The sequence below is a fragment of the Amblyomma maculatum genome, chromosome 6 (genome assembly GCF_055883805.1).
Source record: "Amblyomma maculatum isolate TAMU_Amacu chromosome 6, ASM5588380v1, whole genome shotgun sequence".
Classification (NCBI taxonomy): Eukaryota; Metazoa; Arthropoda; class Arachnida; order Ixodida; family Ixodidae; genus Amblyomma; species Amblyomma maculatum.
Genome location: NC_139349.1, coordinates 111,538,405 through 111,560,945, shown reverse-complemented (window position 1 = coordinate 111,560,945; position 22,541 = coordinate 111,538,405). Strand labels below are relative to the sequence as shown.

The following is a 22,541-nucleotide window of genomic DNA, read 5'->3' as shown; positions in this document are numbered from 1 at the left end:
ATATTTTACTGACAGAAAAAAAAAAAAACATCTACATTGAGCTTTAGTTCGCTGAAGGAAGTATTAACTGCAAATAATACAAGGTCATTGCATACCAGCCACCGCCCGATTAAGGACACCGCCGCACGTGATGCAATACATCTGCACACAGCTGCCACTCCCACCAAACCAGTTTTGGAAGTTGGCAAGTTACGCAAGCCTAATAATGGTCTGCACTTATTTAACGTAGCTTTTGGATATTCAGTATGCATTGATGTACAGTTATATGAAATTTGCATTTGTATGAGTGATGAAATCAATAGACCAACGCGAACTATTCTCCAGAATCTTTTTTTGTGGTGCTATAGCTGGTTCGTCTGCTACAACACGCCCACCATTTGGCTCAAGAAACTTTTAATCGTAGAATAATATAACCCAGCCGATCAGAAAAACAAACACATTTAATTCTATTTATTAGAATTACATTAATAGGACACATTTGGAAGCAACTTTATCATTCCAAAATTTTCAATAAAGAAAAGCAAGCTCAGCAGACGACGGGGTTCCAAGCGGTTTGCTTGCGATGCTTGGCTGTTTCCATTCGCCTGCTGACAACCTTCCTCAGCCTCCGCTACCTTCAATGTGAGAAACTGAAGACCAAATCCTCCTTGCGCACTTATCAGGGCATGTGCTCGCGCATAATTTGAGTCAAGGGCCCGCTAAAATCGTCATTGGACCGTACACGCCATAGGAATGCGGCACCGCAGAACGGAGAGCAGTTTGTGAGCGCTGCTGTAGCTTCCGCAGCTAGCAGACGCCGTGTCAGCGGCGCTGGACGCGAATGCGTCGCTGGTGGAACCATGCCAGTCGCAGCGGCGGAAGGAGTCTCGACTTGCATTGGGATCCTCGTGTTCGGCAGCTGATCACCCAACTTTGTACATAGTTTTTTTGAACGTCAAGTGACGATAGTGACCATGACCGTCGAGCACTCTCCTTTGGATAGCCACGCTAAGAAGGTGAGAAAAATTACTACCGTTAGGCCTAGGCCGAAGGTCGTGCGTTTGTGGGATGCGGCTCTTTCCTTCATGCCGTGGTTTCGGTGATGACGCTTTAGTTATATTTTTGCTCCGGTGACCTGGAGGTGCGGCAGCGTGCCACGTTTTCTCTTTGCTTGCGCCTTGTTTTTTCTGCTCTCCGTTTTCTATTTATTCTCCAGGGTGTAAGTCGAGAAGCTCAAATGTCACCGATGTCTGTACTGCTTGCGGGAGTTGTTCACCGGCGAGCGGAAGTCGAAAGTGATGCGGCTTTGAGTACTCGGCGAACAGGCGTCCATTTAGAATGCCTTGAGGCAGTGACGAGCTTTTTGAAGGGGCTGTCAAGCTTTATACTTGGTGCCATCTGCGATTAGCTACTAGTTCGTTTCACGTGGTATCTCTGCGAAATGGCTCCATAATCTATTCGTTCAGTGATGAAGCGCGTATACCCGGGTGTCTTCGGGCACTGCAGAATTCTAGTAATTAGAATACGCTTTTATATTGGGCAGGTAACAGCGCACTCTACGATTTCCATTCAAGAGTTGCGCATTATAGTATAATCGTTACTCATGCCCGTCGCTCACTTGCATCAAGGTGAGCCTAATGTAAAGACGCGGCTGTGTAAACTATACCAAGCTCGAGGAAAATTAAGGCATCAACGCAATATTGAAATGAACCATTTAATTCAATACAACTCACTTTTGACCGCATCCACCTTAGTACCGTTTTTCTTTAGTTCATTTCGGTTCGATGTTGAGACGTGGGTACTGCTGGGAAAAACTAGAGCGGACCATAAAGTATTGCTAATCAGCTTTGCAGCGCCGTTAGCAAATTGCGTCTGAACCGCAGATACTCCTGTATCACTGGGTTGGCAATCATCGAGCTTGCAGACCTTGCAAAAGTCTTTAGGCACAGTAAGCTTCTTAAAGGTCGCCATGTTTACTTCTCTGCTTGTGCTCAAAAATATTGGCTTAGTTGATCCCACAGTGCAGGTGTAGTGCGCGGAGAGAACCCTCATGTAATTAATTGGTTGATGAAGGCAGTTGGTGAACTAAGAGAAAAAGGGATAGGCTTCTTTTTTTTTTTTCTCTCTTGTTTTCGTTCATGTTATCTTATGGGAATGGTATAGCTTGTTGCTGTAGTGACTGCAAGTTTTTATTCGGTAAAGTGTGTAGCAAGATGTAGCTTTGTAGTGGGTGGGGCACAGTGCTATTCCCTTTCCAGCCTTAATAAAGTTGGGGTGCGCACAGTGCTGCAATTCTTCCCTTGTGTTTTATTTCCATTCTTTTAATTATCACTAGTTGTGGTTAAGGAGGTAAGATTTTTTTTTTTTCTTGAAGATACAGCCTGCCCCCACTTGTTTCAACCTGAACCCACTTGTCACTGACAGTTGCCTTCCGCAGCAGGTGTGATTGCCTTACACATCTGAGACAGTACAAGCGACCATGATTTACTGCTGCGTATTTATCTTTATCATTCCCTTATATGAAAGGTGCTTCACTTTAATAGGAACATAGGGAAGGTTTTTTTTTTTTTTTTTTTTTTTTTTTTGTGGTCAGGTACATAAAATGGCAACTGTGTGCAGTTAAAGGGAAAATAAAGCAAATAATCTTGTATATTGTACACTGCAGCAATGCAATCTGCCATTTTACTGTATTTCTCATTGATGCAATTGGCCTTTTAGCTCTATCGCTCAGTGTGATTTGAATTGGTTTGCAAAACGCCCCTGGCTATTTTCTGGTCAAATGCAGGTGTATGACATCATCTAAGGGACTCATTCCTACTCAATGATAGCAGAGTTATAACTATTGTGTTTAAGCTATTTCATCGCACTGCTCTGAGCCATTCCCTTTCCCAAGACAGCTTCTCTCGTTTTTTAGGTGACAAGCCTCCATAACCATTTTTTTTATCACTCTCTGTAGAGGGAATGGAAAGAATACCAGGACCGAAAGCCTTGTGTCCCATCTCAGCTATGCCAAGGGCACTCTTTAGCTTGTTGCTTGAGTCAGGGAGAGCTGCAATAGCAGAGCATGATGTTCGCTGTGCTTAAAAAGTGTCACAAGTAGCACAGAGGAGATTGAAAGATATATGTTGCAGAATTAAATTACCCTATTCTTGCACTTCCTACATAGACAGTGTACCAGTTCTCAAAATAGTAAAGCTTTTGGTGAAAACTAAACAAACAAGGTGACCAGAAATGTCCTTCTCAGGGACGGAGAAATAGGGTGCAGCATACAGGCAACCACAAAGTACCATGGTGTTACGTCTTCCTCAAAATAAGATGATGGATCGTTAAAGCGCTTCGTATGTATGTAGCGGGCATGCCTTTTCTTGTCACCTGTGTGGTGAGAACTTGGTATGTACCGCCCAACAGGGGCACATTAATTTGTTATGTAGTTCCCCACTAGTAGCAAAGTATTTCTACCACTAATGGGGTGGTCTTAGCATGCCAATTACATGAATGAGAGCGGCTGTTGGCGCTAATAGAGCCATAGACCTCGCATCTGGGCCTTATGTCATTGGACTTGTAGCTGTTTCATTCGGAACCTGGAGCATCTTAAGGTTTGTGCACTTTGGTTCTGATTGAAACGTTACCGCTGCAGTGCCCCATCCCTGTTGTCAACAGCTGTCTGCATTCTTCTATGGTTGCATGGAGACAATCATCAGTGATTGTAGTGTGTTGCTGCTGTACGTCACAAAAAAGTATGTTTCAATCTCTTATTAGAATACATAAGCATTTCAATTCTATTGTTTAATAAAGTTACAGCCAGGGAGGCAGACTTAGTGAGCACAACTAATATTTAATGTGTGCCGACCAGGTCAGATCCTTTCAAAGCACTCTTTTCTGCTCTTGTAATTAGCTGAATTTTTGTTTGCCATAACTGTAATAAAAAAATGGTTGCTTCTGTCCATGAAGAATGACTAGTCTTAATTTGAATAATACTTTAAAAGACTCATACTGCCTTTGCTTTTTCCTTGGTATGGCTGCTTGCTGCGTATGCCTGCAAATGAGGCAATAAGTTATAACTGATTGGCTGCACTGTCATAGTAGAGTAGCTTATGTGCTGCAAACCACTAGTCCTTATGGTCACACCGTGGGAAGTGTTTGAGTGGTTTCTGTTTTTTTAACGCTATAATGCGAATGGCCCGTTCATCAAAAAATCCGGCATTAGCGCTGTGAGCGAACAATCACGAGCGTGGCGCTGGCACGCGGTAGCTGGCAGCTGATGTGACCGGGCACTGAGTGAACGTAGGGTTGCGTGATGTTACATTTGACAGGTGCCATCAACTCTGTCCTCTCCTTTCATATGGGAGGGCAGTATCAGAACCAGCCTGCCGGGACCCTTGCATTCACATTATCCCTAGGCCACGCAGGCACCTTCATATGGCTTGGTTAAAGCAGGGCATTATATGTGGGCTGGTAGGTTATGATATCACGTCATACCTTTAAAGGCAGAACTTCAGTGTCTCCCATAAACAAATGGTCCCCTCTCTCCTGCCATATTCTAGGCCTCCACTCAGCCTCTCCAAGGCATAAAGCTTTTACCATGTGATGTGCACTTGCCATTGTCTTGGGTGAGATCCATGGCCTGTGTGAATGCTGCTTATCGAGCTCTGAGCACCATATCTTATGCCCATGTGGCATGGCTATAACTGGACCTTCCTCAACTCGATTTCTTCTGGGAATGAGCATTACAAGTTCTTGTTTTTTCCCCCAATTGCAGCAGCAGCAGCAACAGCAGCAACAGGATGATGCTGCCCGTGTGGTGCTGAACCAGCTGAAGGAGATCACAAGTGTGGAGGATGTCGCGATATTGCGTCAGGCCCTGGAGGCCAGCCGCACAGTCTCCGGCAGTTATGACATTGCCCATGCTGTTAGCATGCTTGTGGAAGAGGATCTACCCGGTGCACCGTCCATGTCCCAGGTAGGGATGGAGGGTTCTGCTGCTGATGCATTTGCCTTGTTGGATTTAGAGAAGGCTGAGGATTATGTTAAGGTGTTCTTGAAGTTAAGATTGAAGTTTTATAGGACAAGCATACCTTTTCCTGAAATAAAGGTACACTTGGTTCTTTACCATGGCTCTAATCATGCATGCTACTGTGCACTTGTATGGGAAAAATAGACACTAAAAGTTATTCTGTCAGCTCTCTTTGCAGACTTCCGTATAAAAATGGACTACATTCTTTCCTCTTTGTCCTTCATCTCCTCCTTTATTAACTTGGCACACATGCTTAAGAAGTCCAGGAACGTAAATTTGTCAACTTTTTTTAAATTTTTGTAATTCCAATTTCATGTTCCCTCACCTGCTAATAACTTTCAAAGAGCGAAAAAAGGCGGTGATTCTGTGCACTGCAATTTCAGGTGTGACTGTTCAGTGTGGCCTTGGTAGATGCATAATGTTTTTGTTCAGTGGGCCTTATTATTTCTCTGTGTAAAAGCAAAGAGGGGTGTGTGCTAGTGCTTCCGATTCATTCCTTGATCAATGATATAGCTTTAATAAGCTTGTTCTGTACTTGCACTTTTTTTTTTTTTGTTAGAGAACACAACATGGGCAAAAAAGAAAGATTGAATTAATTTTCCTTGAGAGGGTGCAACTGTGGAGGGGGACTATATTTAATGCCCTATACTTCAGGAGACACTGTATGTCAATAACTGAGCAGGATGTGTGGAGCTTGTGAACTGGATGTGAAGATAGCTGTATGTGTATGCGCCATCAGGTGTGGCTGCCCAAGCTGGGTATGCGAATATCAAGCTGTATTATGCATGAGGCTAGCTTACTGTTGTTGGAGATTATAGGTTCATAAGGAAAACTTCATTTCATTATGAGTGGCTCAAGTAATGTAACTTTAATCTCATACTTTGATCTCTGCTGTGGTGACAATTTCAACAGTCAAAGCTCAACCCACATATATTTGCAGTTTCATTCTCAAAATTCAGGGCGTAACTTTTTTTGTTTTAATACTTGATATTGATACTAACAGGTTTACTTGGAGAAATGTGGGAGAGGCCTTTGTTCAGCAGTGGCATAGTTAGGCTGATGTAATGATTATTGGGTCAGGTGGCCGTCAGAAGCAGTGATTGCTGAAAGAAATCGGAGCTTCACAGTAAGTATGTGTTAGTAAAAGGACCGAGCCCAGGTCATTAAGCATTCACTTTTTTTGACGCAACAGGAGACTTGAATGGTTGATTCCACAATGATTTTGTTAAGAACTAGAAGAAAATTTTTACTCAGAATTTTTCGATCAGTGCATGGTCCATTTTTATGTAGTCCATTACTGGATACCGTAATAAGTGAGTGCGACAACGATGGTGGGTCGGCAAAAGTGATGCACTGATAACTATAAATCTCACCCATCAGAGACCAATTAGTCATTCTTAGCACAGAATGACGTTTATTTCGGTTTCTACGCCCTAAGATGTCAGGCACGTTGATGATTGCCTCGTCCCCATGGTTATCATGTTGACCCGGTACAGTATGTCATATTTATCATTCCACCTAAGAAATTTGAGACTCTAGTGCCATATAGTGACAGAAGCCAAAAACATATAATTAACAATGCGAAGGTAGTGTTGCTTAATATTGAAGGTCACGCTGGAGAGAGTGCAAATTATAATAAAATATCAGCACTCCTGAAAGGAAAAGGAATGGTCTGCATCAACTACTGGCAGGGTTTTGCTGCAAGACGGCTTTGCAGTTTTATGCAATCTTCAACACCGAATTTATATTGCAAATACTTATTCTTGAATATTGGAATGCTCAATCTATGCACTGTGCGGCAAGACCTTTCCATTTTTGCTGCAATCTCACAACACATTTTGGTCAGTGTTCGTTCCCTTTAAGGGACATCACAGTTTTTAATGAAGTATAAGAATGTACAAAAGAGCAAATAAATAAAATGATGAGAGGAAAAGAAGGGAAAAGTAGTCTCGTGGTAAACATAAGAATGCAAAGGATAGCACAGTCTTTACTGAGTCATTGATGTATGATAGCATTTTAATGTGGAAAAAAGACTGCATGAAGCAATCGGTTTTTATATGAATTCCTTTGTCCTTAATTTGAAGAGTGATTAGGACAAAAGGGGTCATATATTCTGTACAGAATAAAAAGTTCATGTGGTTGAAATTCCTGCATAAACTTTAATTCCAGAATTTGTAGGTGCAGCTTTTGTAAACTGATTAAATGCAGTACAAAATGAAAATGCATGCACGCAGTATTTGATTGCAGATGTAATAAATGTTGCACAACTCATCCTTCCTCTTTGTTAGCAAAGAATGCTTGGGTTCTGCCAAATACTGTAAAAAAACTCAAATACTGTAAAATATATGGGGAAAAAAAACTTATTAATAAGATAATAAGATGTATGATCAAATTGCCTGATTTTGAAAACGGACAGCTTATGGTTTTTACAAAGGCGTATATGAGCTGGGAGCGTATCAACTTGGTTTCACAATTTACCATTGTCTTTGCAGTCTCTTAATGCGACAGTGCCAGAGCATCCCACTTGTTAGATGCCATGATATTCTTGTTCAAGCAGGGACCACATTTGTTTCATTTCATATTGCCAGTATAGTTCAGATCCTTTTTTTTTTTTCCTGAACAGACGTGCACCATTTTTTACCACTTTCATATCCATGGTTCAAGTGCGTCCTCTGAAAGACTTTCATGAATGAAATGAAGTTCAGCAATACTGTCACAGTCTTCAAGATTGCGCAAAATTTTCCGCGCATAAAGCTGCTAATAGCATTTAAAAAATTGCTCCGGAGGTGATATAATGAGCAAATTTTAAGATGAGAAATCAGCTGAGAAACGTTTTCTTCTGTAGCACTGCAAAACGCTTCCTTTTCTGTTAGACTAAAATCTTTTTCATCTAACAGCTAAATAACGTGTGACAGTGAATCCTGGCTATGGTGCATGAATTTTGTTCATGAAATATAATAACGGCCATGTAATAAAATTATCGTGCTAATTATAAAAAGCCCCAGGGGTTTGAAATTAATTCTCAGCCTCCCTGTGCATCATGCCTCATTGCCCGCATTGTTAATTCAATGCATGAAAATTAACACTGGCCTTTATGCTGGCTTTGTGGTGATTTTGTCAGCTTTGTCCCGTGTTCTGCTTGCTGTGTGTCCTGTGCTAGTGTGTGTGTCATATGCTTTCTTCTCATTTTAGTGCATTTCTATGAGGAAAGAGAGGACTTTTTCTTTCTGCCCATTTTAGAGCATTTCAATGGGGGAAGAGAGGACTTTTTCTTTCTGCTGTTTTTTAGGTTTGCAGTAGGCATGCTGTAAAGCCTCAAATTATTATTGGACATTTTGCCTTAATAGTGATGCCCAACGCATCGTAGTTCTTAGTTCATGTGTAATACCTCAGTTTTTAGATGTGGCTTTGAAAATGGCTCTTCAAAGTTGGCAGCAGAGTTGTCACGGTAGAAGCTGTGGCTATGAAATTTGCTAGCAATCTTCTAAATAGCTGTAGCTTGCATCTGAGCTTCAAACTAGGTTTAAATTTTGTGTAGTAATTTTTAATATTGTTTATTTATCTGTCTTTATTTAAATATATACTGAATGCAGGCTCCTGTCATTTTTCATGAAAACAGAAGTGATTATGTTGCACAGCCATGACTACAATTATTTGCTTTGAGCAGAGAAAAGACATGTTACGTTATTTGCCACTCATGATTTTTCTCTCTTTTTTTTTTTTTGTCAAAAATATAAACTGATGTGAGCTGTTGATTCTAGTCTTGTGCTCATATAAAAGACTTTGATTTAAATCTGTGAAATTTTGTTTGGTTATCTTTATAGTTCCTGGCAAAAAAGGTATAAGCTCCAAAAGGGCTGTTTTGAGAAAAATGCAAATGAAGCCTCTGAAAACCACTGTCTTTCTGCTCGACATTGAACACAAAAAAAAGCATGAAAAAAAAATTGCTTCAAGTCCCTGCTAGGGTACGTTTATATATTTTCTTAAATCTCAAGAAATGCTCTGTGAGCAAGTTTTAAAATGTAATATTCTTTTTTTTTTTTTTTGGAAAAAATTTTACTTCATTTTATTTTATAGTTGCGCCTATTTTGAAAGATGTTAGAAATTGCTATTTAAAGTTTTGCATTGCCTGCCTGTTAGCCGTTCTTGAACTTTTTTTTTTCTTGAACTTTAAAAATTCCGTGGCTTCTGTATGATTTTTTTTTGTCAAACTGAAAATTAGGCTTTGTCACCTTATGATTTCCTTACTGCAGGAAAACACAATTTCAAAGTAGTGTATGCAAAAAACTTTTTTCACGCAAGTATTTAGTGCTCTTTCTATATAGCTAGTATTTATATTATATCTAAAATTTTAATTTTGGTGACATAAATGTAAAACTGGATATATTTTATTAGTCACAAAATCATTGATTGGCAAAATTTTAGTCTGTGAAGCATGTTTCATGAGATGAATAAAAATCTATAATGTACTTCTTGTTAGCTACTTTCTAATAAGCAAGTATTCAGAGCTAAGAATTCTTCATGCTATACTTTTTGTTGAGCAGCCACAATGGAAGGTGCATGTGCATTGCTTTTGGTTACCAGACCCAGAAATTCTGGGCCAAATGAGCATTTTTCAGCACACTGCTGGTGGCACAAAATTGTTGAGAGCATGTCAGAGCAAAGTAGAGAGGACCGGAAAGCAGCAGCAAAAATCAGTTGCAACAGACAGCTGTTGATAGGCAAGGCTGGGCGGAGCTGTCATCTCTGTCTGAACAAACCGAGAGGAGTATGGCGCGAGTGAAGAAGGTGGCTACACTGTCAAAGAAAGTCAAACAAGGGTATAGGGGAAACCTCAGTCCGGAAGCCAATGTTTTGACAAGAAGACTTGCTTTTGTTAGGGTCCACACAAAGCAGGGTTTTCTTGTTTGAACATTGGCTTGCGACTGAGGTTCCCCCTCAGATCTTGCTCAGTTTTCTCAGAGCTAAAATAATGAGTAGGATATGTATACAGCATTCCTTCGCACATAGCTGCAATTTGGACCTGCAAAGTGAAGTGCCGATGCGATAGAATTGCAAGAACACTATCCTTGCTGAACATAGTCAGTGCAAGACAAGGATGCCACTTTGGCTGACATGCTTGCCATGATTGCTCAGTGTTGACAGGCTTTGCACAGAGCTTGAAAATACTCCCTTATAAGGCCGATGAATAAACTTATTTCCAGAATTGAAGCACAGTCTTCTGTGTGACATACTGAATTGCCTTACTTGTGCAGTAGCAACCCAGATTGCTCAGAATGTGGCATTTTGTGCTGTGGGTCAGAATGCACATTTTGGATAGGTGCAGTAAGCAAAGAGGTAAGGGGAAAGTCTTTGTGATGTCCCAGAAGGTTTTGCTAGCTGCTCTCTCAGTGAGGTGTGCCTAGAGCAACTTACCTTCTTTATGATATGTTATGAAGCCTGGCGTCTTGGAGCTCATATGTAATCAGCATGTATTTTTTCAACTTTCAATTCAATTCTTTTCTTATGTGCTTAAGTTGACCTTGCTTCATAGCCATGCTTCCACTGGCATAGTGTAGCTGCAAGAGTGGCTGCCGTACTAAATGCAAAAAATAATAATTGACTGATGTTCATTTAGCACCTGTGAAAGGGCATTTCATGCCGCTGGCAGAAACAAACCTGAGGCAAGAGTGTATGCAAACGGTAGGTCACGTCACTGTGTAGGCAAAGGGAGCAGCAGACATTTGACGTGCAGACACGGGGTGGCTGTATGCTTGCATGCATCTGCTGTGTTCATGTTTGCTTGCTTTGTGCAATTGCTGTGTGTTGACCTCCTGCAGAGCAGAGTGCGTTGCTGAAAGAAAAATAAGTACAATCAGCTTACCAGCATGAGCTGGTGCTGTACTATGTTGCTCTCATAGCTGGAATTCATTGCAGTAATCGTGCAGGATGTGTGGGCTTAGTGTGGTGATACATTTGCTGTGGATGGGGGAGAGTTGCCATCATTCCTGAGAAGGTTCTAACGTTTAGTTGAACTGTTTCTTTCGTTTTGGTTTGCAAGCAAGTCATGACTTCCAGTTCAAAGTTAATGCGGATGCATGTCCCAAACACTTAGTGGATGTGCAGACCGCACATGAAACAGTGTGCTTTGATGGCGGTCAGGTAGAGGCTAGACAACGTTCTAGAAATGTAGCTGCAGTGGTCATGAGGACCACTGCCACCGTTGTTGGTGTCAGGAATGTGCAGGCGCCATCAGGCAATGAGCTTTCTTGCTGGATTTGTGCTAGCTGTCTTTGTTCCCGGCTGTGTCTCTAGGTTGGGGTGAGGCCTGCGGCAGCGGTGGGTGATGGTGCTACGGTGCCCAGCAGCCAGATGGGCGCAGCCACTTCCCCACAGAAGCGCCCTGCCAAGGTCATTGACCTCACGGGCGAGGGTGATGACCTGCAGAAAGCAATAGCCCTCTCCCTGCAGGAACAGCAGGTGGGGTCATCTTGTAGCATGTAGGGCACTTTCTTTTGCCCCAGGCCTCACTTCCTGACCCTTTCTGTCCCCTCACCCTTTCTCCCTGGTCCTGAAATTTGGATGGGCAGTGCTTGCCTTGCTGCAGAATGTCTGGCTGCTAAGCATGCGTATGCACTAATCTTTCCTCCGCTGCTGCAGTTACAAAAAAGTATAAAAAAAGGCTAAAGCAGGGGTCGCACACTTGTATTGCTCTGCAGGCTGCTTTTAGAAAATTTCGTTCCTAGTGGGTGAGGAGCCCGAATATGCCGAAGATGACAAAGAATAACAGCAGAAACACTGAATTAACATTAAAATAAAATGAACTAATATGTCTAATTCCTAAACCAGACTAACCGTAGTGATGGCCTAGTAGCATCCGCCTGTCATGGGGTGAGGTATGACTTTAGATTCCTAGTGATGCCATGTACACACTAGTGATACAAGGGGTACAAGTGCGTGACTTGGCTTAGTGCATGACTTGAATAATAATAATAAAAAACCTTGTGCCCAGGGCGCCTTTTTGGTCAAATATGTCTCTGCACCATAAAAAACTCATTACCATTGTCATCATCATAGACCACACAGGCTCATTCTTTCTTGAACACAGCATGCATGCTCAATAGCGCTATCTATATGTAATGCACACACATTTGATTACCACGTTCTGAACCCCCTTTCTGGAACAACATTGCTGTCGCTGTTGCTTTGCTTTCACTTGTACACTGACATGCAGCATGAGATGTCTGCACTGAAACCCATATTGTATCATGCTTCATAGATGTAGATGACCTTTGTCCTCTATCATGTGCCTATGAGTGATATCACCAGGCTCTCTGCTCTCACTGTAAATAGCGATAGGACATTCAGGACAGAGTTTGGTGTAGTAAATCGTTCAAGGTGTACTAGTGCATGTTTAGCTTGCAAAAGATTTGGATACCACTTAGTTTATTTGAAACCTGAAGTATTTAAGGTCACCTCTCTGGTAGTATGGAAAGTATAACATTTTGAAACACACAACTCTTGAATATATGCCGTGCTACGCAAGTTTGAAACGGTTTCAAAAGGAAGTGTCGTAACATTCAGACATTGCCTTCTGTTGCCAGCTTTTTGTGATCCAGAGTTTCATGATAAGAACAGTGACATCTTGGGGGATAAGGAACTTGCTAGTGTTATGTGACTGACCTATATGCAGCTTATTTATTTAGTATGTGCGGTCAAGTACAGCCTTCTTTTACATGTACATGAAGGATGCCATGCTTTTTCTTTTAAGACTGTTTGTTTTCCTCTGAGACCTGCAGTCCTTCAGCATCTTAATAAATAATTGTAATCAGGCAGTCTCCACCGTGTGACTGGTACAGTGCGCCATAGCTCAGGTCGGGCTCTAATATTGTGAGGAGGTTAATTCTATTATGACTCTAATGTTCAGTAAACGAGCTGTCCACTTAAGGTATACATTAAAACCAATAGTCTTTCATTGATTCTGCCATGTTGTTTGTGTAGATTCTGTGGGAAGCCACATCTTTGGTAGCTTTCACTATCTTAGCACTAAGCTCGCAGACTGGCCATTGCTGTAGTGTAGCTGAGAATCTGTTGGTGCCAGAAATTTCCTGTACATGTGTAAAATGCCAGTGCATATTGCAACGTGTAAAATGCCAGTGCATATTTCAACATGCTGAATCTCACATATTTGAACATGGGATAAATGTGATGAGGGTGAATCCACCTCTCAGCTAACTGCTGTAACCCTGACTTCAATTTAACATTTGCTTAAAACAAAATAACAGGTAATATTGTGTAACAGCTAACAGGTATAATGGTAACAGGTAACAATATTATTGGCACTAGTGGTGGGAAAAACTGGCTTCTCAGACATTGTTGACATACCTCGCGAGAAAGACGGAGCTAGGCACATTATATGAGAGATGACGGTCAGTCCATCGCCTCCTCTAGAAATATAACTATTGTATCCTCACTGTCCTTACATTTTCCATTTTCCTCCTTTCCACACGAGGTGGTAGCTAGCGATCTTTACGACGGCCGCCTGCAACACGTATTCGCACTTGAGTGCACCGCCGCGAGGCAGGCACGGCAGTGGTTCATGTTGTAGCAGACAACATCGACGTGTTTTGAAGTGTTTCAGCAGATGAAAACATAAACATGCCCAGATTAAGACAGTCTTGAATGAAGTGAGTTTGGGCTCTCGTGCGCTCTTAAATCCCTTTAAAATGAAGTTTAAATCTCTTATGAGAACTATGTTGGCAAATAATTTTGCAGAAGAACTGTTTACACACGTCTGCTCGCTGCTGCTGCTGCCACTCGATGTTTGCGACAGGATTGTTCCTTTGGCAGTAATCAGTTTTGCTTGTTTTGTTTGCATACTCGGGATGTTTAGCAACTGGGAAAACCGGAAATTGTCAGGGAAATTGTATGCTGGGAAAAATCTGTGAAATGTCAAGGAAACCATAAAAAATTTTTGCCAAGTCAGGGAAAATGGGATGATATAAGCTGATGCACAGCATGTATGTTTTGTGCTGTGTCTCCAGAGCACGGCCGCCGCGCCGCAAGGCAAGGCATGATATATTACTTTGACGCCAACGCATGGCTGAGCTGCCACAATAGAAGAACCAGTATGCACGTGAAGTGGGTACTGATATGTGGAAGCGGTGTGTGAGGGTAGTACGCTAAAGACAGGAATAACCGCGCCGGCAGGGGCCAGTGCGAAAGCGATAGGTGAGCTGTGCTGCCAAACGCGTGCACAGCCATCTTGGATTGGATTGGCTCGGCTGTTCGCGGGGTGGGCGGTGTTGTGTGCTGTGTCTCCAGAGCACGGCCGCCGCGCCGCAAGGCAAGGCATGATATATTACTTTGACGCCAACGCATGGCTGAGCTGCCACAATAGAAGAACCAGTATGCACGTGAAGTGGGTACTGATATGTGGAAGCGGTGTGTGAGGGTAGAACGCTACTAAAGACAGGAATAACCGTGCCGGCAGCGGCCAGTGCGAAAGCGATAGGTGAGCTGTGCTGCCAAACGCGTGCACAGCTATCTTGGATTGGATTGGCTCGGCTGTTCGCGGGGTGGGCGGTCACGTGCTCTGTGGCTGGTGCCTTCAGTTTTCATTAAACTTTTGATGTTCTTAACAGCCATTAGCACTAATGACAGCCTTTTCATAAATTGCAGAATGTGATTAATAAATTACCTTTTCGTTGTGAATTGTTTTCTATGCTCATTATCATCAGCAGCTGCATTTATGAGCGTCTTCTCTCGTCAGGGAATTTGAACTGAAATAACCAGAGAAATCCTGCAAAAGTCGGGGATCCTGAAAATAGGGGTTTGCTAGACACCCTGATACGGTGACACAAATTAATTTCTGTAAAGCATGATGCACTATTCCTGTGTCCCCCCTCGCACCTCAAGCAAATGGAGAAAGGAACCAGAGTGTCATTGCATGAGTGATTGTCCGACAACTCTGTGCGGAAACGACATGCAATAGCATGAAAAGACTAGACTACCAACTCTGATTATGCTGTTGCTTTCGAGGAGACTACAAATGACCTCAACCGAAGTCGGGAGCAGTGCCTGGTGTGTTCATTGCCCGAGTGCCGCACGCGAAGAAATAAGCTACTTTGATGAAACTGAATGGAGGAAACGGAAAACGCAAGTGCGAGCCGTTGCCAAGTGCTCATTGCATGTCGATGGGCAGATATGTTACTGCAAAGAATGAGGCTGCAACTATGATGGAACAGCCCACTGAGTAGGCAACATTATTATCATCATCATCATCACATCATCGTCAACATCATGATGTTGATCACATCTTCTTCATTAAAGGCTGCTGGGCCAACTGGCATTAAATTCTCCCTGTGAATGAGTCAATCTCCACAGCACAAGAAGAGCTTGTAGGAAACTGTGAATGGGCTGCAAATATTGTCACTGCTGTGACAAACGAAAAATCAAAGCCCAGGTTGAGCGCTCATTTGCAACGCAGACTGCGCCAGCACAATCTTCTTCAACAGTCAGGCACTGTGTCGTTATTTGACACCTGTCTACAAAGGCCTACGAGCAGATCAATTTTGAGTGGCTCCAGAGGCTGCCATATCGAAGCATTAAATAAAATATGTATATTGTAACAGTCCCTAAAGAAGTTAGGTCTAAGAACTGCTCTGTTGCCACCTGGAAAGAACAAAATTTTGACACACCTCAGTCTAAAGTGTGCAGTCTTGTGGTAGATGAAGTAAGGGTTTGAGAGACTATCTATAACAAGCAAATAGATGCATTTATTGGTGACGCTGATATGGTCCCTGAAGTGCAGATGCTCCTTACTGTGCGGTCTCCACGCAATGTTTAAGATACCGGTAGGATTTTTTTTTACAAAGGCTGCATAGGAGAACAGTTGGTCTTAGTTGTACGCTATGTGCTTGAAGAAGGCAGTCGATGTAGGGTTCGACATCATCCGGCTGGTGTCTGAAAATCGCAAGGTGAATGTGATACCAATGAATATTTATTTGAAGGCAAAACGAATATACAGGTATCACATCCCGTCGATCCCTTTTAAGGACTTCTTTTTTTTCTTTTTACCACAGTCGTGTTACAAAAATTTCAGGTCACAGCTTGTGGCGAAGGACTTTGGCTAAGAAAAAACAAATTTCATCAAAGCACCCTTCTAAAGAAAAACATCAGATCAGGGGTTCAGCTGTTTTTAGTTTCAGCCACATCTAGCTTCCTCAAAGATCAAATGTGCCACGTGTGTGATGAACAGGGCCCACGATTTAATTTGTGCAATTGATTCAGAAGTGGTTCACAATCATTAGCATCAGCAACTGCCAGCAACACATCCAGTGTGAAACACTGACAGAGTTTACGGCCTCCTCCGATCCAAGATCAGATGATTAATAATTTTTATTGGCACTAGGGCATCCGAGGCCAAATAGCACCAGAGACTGACATTGGATAGTTAATATGTGAAATGGCGAAAATTCATGAAATGCTGTGAATGTAAAAAAGGAAATTCCACTGTAAGGGGCTGGAAATACCCCTGCTCCAGGCTTCTAGTTAGGCACTTGTGAATGTCGCTGACCAATAGTGCAAAATTTTGATAAGTGCAACAAGCTAGAATTTCATTGCAAGTTGCCAGAACTCAGCTAATTTGCAGAAATGCAATTGAGCAGGCGTGTTGCTGCGCTTTCCGGGAAGCCACCACCGATGCCATTACTGGCTGCTTCCACCACGACACCACACCACCTCTACTACCTTTACGGCCACCTGCAACTAAAGGCATAATGGCTACAATGGGTAAGCAGCACTGCAGGCATCTTTCTAGAGGAGGCGATTGTCAGGCTAACCGTGTGCCTGTTTCATGGATCTAGTTTTGTTACATGACGTTGCCATGTTTGGCACTTCTTTGACGATTGATATATACCAGGGCCTCACTGTGCTTTGCATGGGTTGTTTGGTCATGACATTTGTGTGCTTGAAGCTGTTTCTTTTTTGCATTTTTGTAGGTTGCTGGTGTATCTGCTGAGGAGCAGGACATCAGCCGGGCCCTGGAGCAGAGCCTTGGGGGCAAGCGGAAACGGGGTGCTGATGCCTGGCTCGATCCAGCCAACCCATATGAACGCAGGCGTCAGGGGGATTGGCCTGTGGGCATCAAGAACGTTGGCAACACTTGTTGGTGCGCAGCCTTAATTTTTGTCAACTTCACGGGGTGGCGGGGTGGCTCATTATCTGTGGATTTGGCAGCTTTATTGTTTAGAGTATTCACTAGATTTTGCATATTGTGGTTTGTTGCTCAATTATAATGTGAGGCCGTAGGAGTGTGAATATTCAAAATACTCAACGAGTACAAGTTTATGACATACATAGGCCATTGTCACACAGACAGCCTGATATAACAAAAAAAAGTGCAAAAGAACGAAAAAAGGGAAGCAAACAGTGTTAGCCTATCAAAAGGGCGAGTGTACCTCATTTTATAAAACAGTTCTCTTAAAAATTGGTGGTGGAAATTGTTAAGGCGACATATACCCAAAGCTTGGAATGCTGAAATTCTCGGAGAAAATTGTTTTTTTGAATACTTCACTACAATGCTGCAAACATCAGTGTGGATGCTTGAGCGAAAGTGACAGCCTTCTTTGCCTTAGTCGTCGCCATTAGCCTCATGCATGGCTACTACTTTGTGCTTTAATTTGCATCTTTTAAGGCCATGCAAATGCACAGTGGCTTGGCGTATCGACTGGGCACTATTGCTGGACTCAAGAACTTAATTCATGCTTCAGTATTGTTGGTTATTGCTTAGTTGGAACGTCTGGATTGGTTCATGTGTGCTCCAGCATGTTAGTTTTTGGAGCTTAGCCATTATCGCGGCGGTCTGCTGCTGGCTGTGACCACGAAATTAGGCACAGTGCTGTGAATTTGAGCACTCGTTAAATTTTCTCATTTGCCCAATTCGCCTCCCTGTTTGAGGTTGCCTGGTTCACTTCATAAAACCGTCTGTTCCAGGTTTTCTGCTGTAATCCAGTCCCTGTTCCATTTGCCAATGTTCCGCCGCCTCGTACTGGCTTTTGAGCCGCTCGTGCCGCCCGTCCGGGAGGATGGCCGGCCGTTGCAGGAGCACCGCAGTTTGGGGCTCATGCTGGAGCTGAGGCCCCTGTTTGCACTGCTGGGCTGCTCGCGGCGAAAGTATGTTGACCCCGGCCGTGCCCTGGAGCTCCTGCGTGATGCTTTTGTCGGCACGGCAGGCACTACGGGAGGTGGTGCTGGTGGATCTCAGGTGGGTTCTGGTGGACCTGTTTAGCTTGTTCGCTCCTGTGCGTATTGTTATGCGACGTATTCCTCGGGGACCAGCGTTCCAAATTATCTGAATTTAAGCTCGTTGGAATATGCAGGGCCCCAGCCATCAGCAGCAGTTGCAGCAGCCACAGCCACAACACCAGCCTCAGCAACAACAAGATGTGTCGGAATTCACGCACAAGCTGCTCGAATGGCTTGAGGATGCCTTCCAGCTGGCACGGTGTGGAAGCCCGGGCTCGTGAGTGATGAACTCACCCTTACATGTTGGGCCACTGAGAATAACTTAATCCAGTTTTTCTGTTTGAATTGAGAGTTGTAGCAGGGGGCGGCAGAAAGTTTGGTGGGCGGTTGAGATTAAGAAGTTCGCAGGGGTCAAGTGGATGCAGCTAGCACAGAACCGGGTTAAGTGGAGAAATATTGGAGAGGCCTTCGCCCTGCAGTGGGTATAGTCAGGCTGATGGTGATGATGATGATGAACTAATAAGAGATCACTGTACTATTCTGTCCCCATACTGTTTGTTACAAAGGAACTGGACTGTACTTGCTGTTTTAGGCCTTAATCTTTTTGTAATGGGCTTGTTCCGCAGATGACTACGCAAAGTTAGTTGCGTGACGGATTCACTATCTTGCTCTGGTAAGGTCTTATAAGGTGTGCATGTAGTCTGCTTCATGCCCTGCAATTTTTTTTCTGTCTTGTTAAGCCTAGGCGTGAAACAAAAGGTTGCACCATCATCAGTCGGATTTTTGCTTCAGCCGGTAGTATTGGCTGACAGGTGTATGATCTGTGTAGACACATTTAGTATATCACTTTCATGTTGAGTGATGTAACTTTGGAACTTTGGTCCAGACGTTGAGAAAATTTGAATTGGTCGAGAGGGCAGTGATGTCGCATGAAATCGATTACAATGTCAGATAAATTGATTATAAATTTGCAACATGACTCGGTCATTGTGACATAAGAGTGCAAAATAAATAACTGCAATAAAAAGAAGCTTTGGGTGGCAAGTCACACACACTACTCCTAGTCCACTGAGGCATGTTCGTTTGGCTTGTTCAAAGGAAGGCCTTGTGTGCCTTAAAAAGAAGGAAAACTGTTTGTGTGTGTTTTTTGCAAAACGATATGCAAAGAACACCAGCCAACTCGCGGAACCTATTAATGCTGTTTTGGCATACTCTGAGGCTAAGCTTGTGCGTCCCCTGGATTTTTCTTTTTTTTTTTTCTTTCTCTTTTTCTTTTTTAGTTCTCAAACTCACCCTTGCATTATATTTGCGGTTGTGTTATGTAAGGATAAATACAGTATGTCCTGGTTTCATAACATTTAGTAGTTTTTGATATTTTGCATTTATTCACTTGTCATTTTTGCAGTCATTTGGCACTACAGTTGATCCTGGATATATTGAATTATTTCCTTTATATTCAACTCTCGGAGGGGCCCCCCTGAAAATCCCATGCAAGGGCATACCAGTGTTGATCGGGCTTATCGAACTTGCGTTCCGTGAACATTCGATATATCAAGCTGCACGCCATGCCCCTGCAAAGGTCACTTCTATTAGTGTTCCTACTATCATTTTTTGCGCATGGAGCTGGGTCGGCGGCACGGCTTTGGGAATGCTGTATAACCGTGTGACGAGTTGAATGCCTAGTTTGCGAGTCTGCTTGAAAGTGACCCTTCGGTCTGGCGGGCTTGCTTTGAACGCAACACTGACGTCATGGGGGGAATCTAACCAACGCTCGGAGCACTGGTTATTGTGCTGGGAACGCAACCCAGCTGACCGAAGGCTTGCGGCAGCTCTCGCGTAGCCTGCTTCATTGCAGAAGATGACGCAGAAATTGGGTGTACCCTATTTTTTCAAAACACTTTCCGCTGCAACTTTATGTGAGCGCAAACTCAAATGGCCCTCGTGCCACGTGAGGCAAGACATGACCAGCACGAGCTCCGATGCTCTGATTTGCCCACTGCCATATAGTGGCACGTGAGGGTGTGCCCAATGCACCCCCCTTTTCGATGCCTGGCATGAGGTGGCGCTCTGTGCTCATAAACGCCTCGTGGGTTGCCTGTATCCGCAGCAAGCGGTGTGTTGCCAGTATGTCGTCTGGCAGCATATCGCTGTAAAAAGCGCGCTGCCAGCGTGGGTGTACCTTATTCTCGCTTCCGCCTTACACAGAAGATCATTGGTTGGCACGTTTTATATTTTTAATTATTAGATCGAACTATTTTGCAAACCCCTTTGAGTTCGATACATCCGGGATCGGCTGTATTTGCTATAAGGTTTTATTCTAAATGAAGTTTGACTATTCATAACTGCAGGTCAGAACTTATATGAAAGTTCAGAACCATTTGCATTGCCTATACTTGGGTATCAGTGCCATAAGGGGAGCAGGATGCTGATAAAGAAATTAATGAAATGCTCTTAGGCACTGATTTTTTATGAAGAAACATTTCATTCTGATTTCTTGCTATCCTACATTAGTTATTGATTTCTTTGCAGTATACCTCGGATGGAGCAAACAAACCCAATGTTGGAACTTTTCTATGGTAGCTTCCAGTGTGAGGGAGACAATGATGGTAAGCCAGATTTTCATGTTCGCATTGTAGTTGCCGCAGTAGTGCATAATGACTGAATTGCATGGGGCTGTCCGAATTGCTTACCAAAGCTTCATTAAAGGTGTGAGTGCTTTACTGGCACCTCGTATTAGGACTGTCAATTCTTATGAGCATGGGGCCAGAGAAGCGCTGGTAAAGAATTTTTTTGCTCATTGCCAGAGTTTAAGAAATGCCTCTATATGTGAGGTCTGTTTTGTACATGACACAGGTAGGCATTTTTCATATGAGGAAGCATTTGGGCAGTACCCACTCCAGGTGAATGGATTCTGTGATATCCACGAGAGCCTGGAGGCTGCTACCACTAACCTGGAACCGGAGAGCTCAACATCGGGCACTCAGCGGTCATACCAGGAGGTGAGCTCTAGATTTGTTTTTAGCCGGGTTATTTCACACTGGACACCATTGCTAGCAACTGGCATAGTCGCTGCAATCCGGTGGAGGCTGGCAGAAAAGTGGCTCGGTACAAAGGTTGCCTTATACAGTAGAACCTCGTTGATATGTTCCTGGCTCATACGATTTGCCATTTCACATGCTCAAAATTGTGGGCAGTAAAATATCACCCATAGAGATGCACTATTTTTCTCTCTGTTAATACGTTTCCGGAAAACATTTGCTATGTTTAAAATGTTAAAGGGACAGAACACTGGCCAAAATATGCCATGAAATTATGGTGGAGATGAAAAGACCTTGCCTTATATCGAGCACTACAATATCAAAGAAAAGAGGCTTTACAATTTTAATTTTTTATTGAAAATCGCATAAAAACAACTGAGGCGCTATCTAGCAGAGAAACCCTGTTACTTTCAGTGAAGTACCCCACGTGACTACATGTCAGCAAAATATTGCTGATTTTCGTAAGTGCACAATGTTCTTTTTTCTTCTAGGAGTGCTTGTTATGATTTATATTTTGTGCTCTCTACTCTGCATCCTTAATAAAAACCACCCCTCCTTTCGCATCATGAGATGCATGCTTTCAGGTTTTGCCACTAGATGGCACCACAGTGTTCGGAATTCCGTGAATGAAGCGATGATAGTACCCAGTAAAACTTTCGTCGACGAGGCGCACATTTTATATTTGCGCGAAATTTATATTTGTTTTCGGTACGTCTTTTTTGTCGATCACCAGTCATCATCGCGGTCGCTGCTCATGGTTTCCAGCATCAAACTACAGAAAAACGGGCGCATGCACTAATCGAAAAATTCTCGATAAAATTTTTCTACGGCATTTCTACCAAATCCGCTATGGAATCTAACATTTTAGACATCAATCTTTTTATTGCGGCAAGAAAAATTTGAGACCTAAATTCCAGTGTTCTGTCCCTTTAACAAATTGTGGTCGTATAATACGTTTTGCGATCAACCGAATGTGTGCTAATGAGTGCTCGTGACATAAAAAACTGATCAGCGGTGCTCACCTGCCACAGTTGCTTTCCTGCAGTGCCTAGGGGCAAAGGGGCGAAGCGTCAAAAGAAAACCAACAAGTCAAACATACAAGGCGCACATTACCGCGAAAGCATGACTTCATTAGGAGCAACATGGTGGCTTCTTTGTGATACCTTAGGAGCATAGGAGTGAACCATTTGATAACTACTCACATACGAGCAGGCTGGGTCTGGGGGACACAGCATGAGCAAAAGTGCTGCGACTGTAAGCCATCACGACAATTTTTCCACGTC

The 22,541-nt window shown here is 43.1% G+C and overlaps 1 protein-coding gene across 4 annotated transcripts in view; it reads left to right on the top strand.

Moving 5' to 3' along the window:
- The first annotated feature begins 562 nt into the window (after positions 1-562).
- LOC146186585 (ubiquitin carboxyl-terminal hydrolase 25-like) overlaps positions 563-22,541 on the top strand; it is a 74,081-nt gene continuing 52,102 nt past the window's right edge. The window contains exons 1-8 of one of the 4 annotated variants that reach the window (XM_084607305.1): positions 563-995; positions 4,742-4,939; positions 11,288-11,452; positions 16,975-17,144; positions 17,969-18,239; positions 18,355-18,497; positions 20,750-20,826; positions 21,074-21,219. In XM_084607305.1, coding sequence (XP_084463431.1) covers positions 954-995; positions 4,742-4,939; positions 11,288-11,452; positions 16,975-17,144; positions 17,969-18,239; positions 18,355-18,497; positions 20,750-20,826; positions 21,074-21,219 — 1,212 coding nt within the window. In that variant the 5' untranslated portion in view covers positions 563-953. Of the gene's footprint in view, positions 996-4,738; positions 4,940-11,287; positions 11,453-16,974; positions 17,145-17,968; positions 18,240-18,354; positions 18,498-20,749; positions 20,827-21,073; positions 21,220-22,541 lie in introns of all 4 variants that reach the window. The other 3 variants (XM_084607304.1, XM_084607307.1, XM_084607306.1) reach the window with 3 other exon arrangements.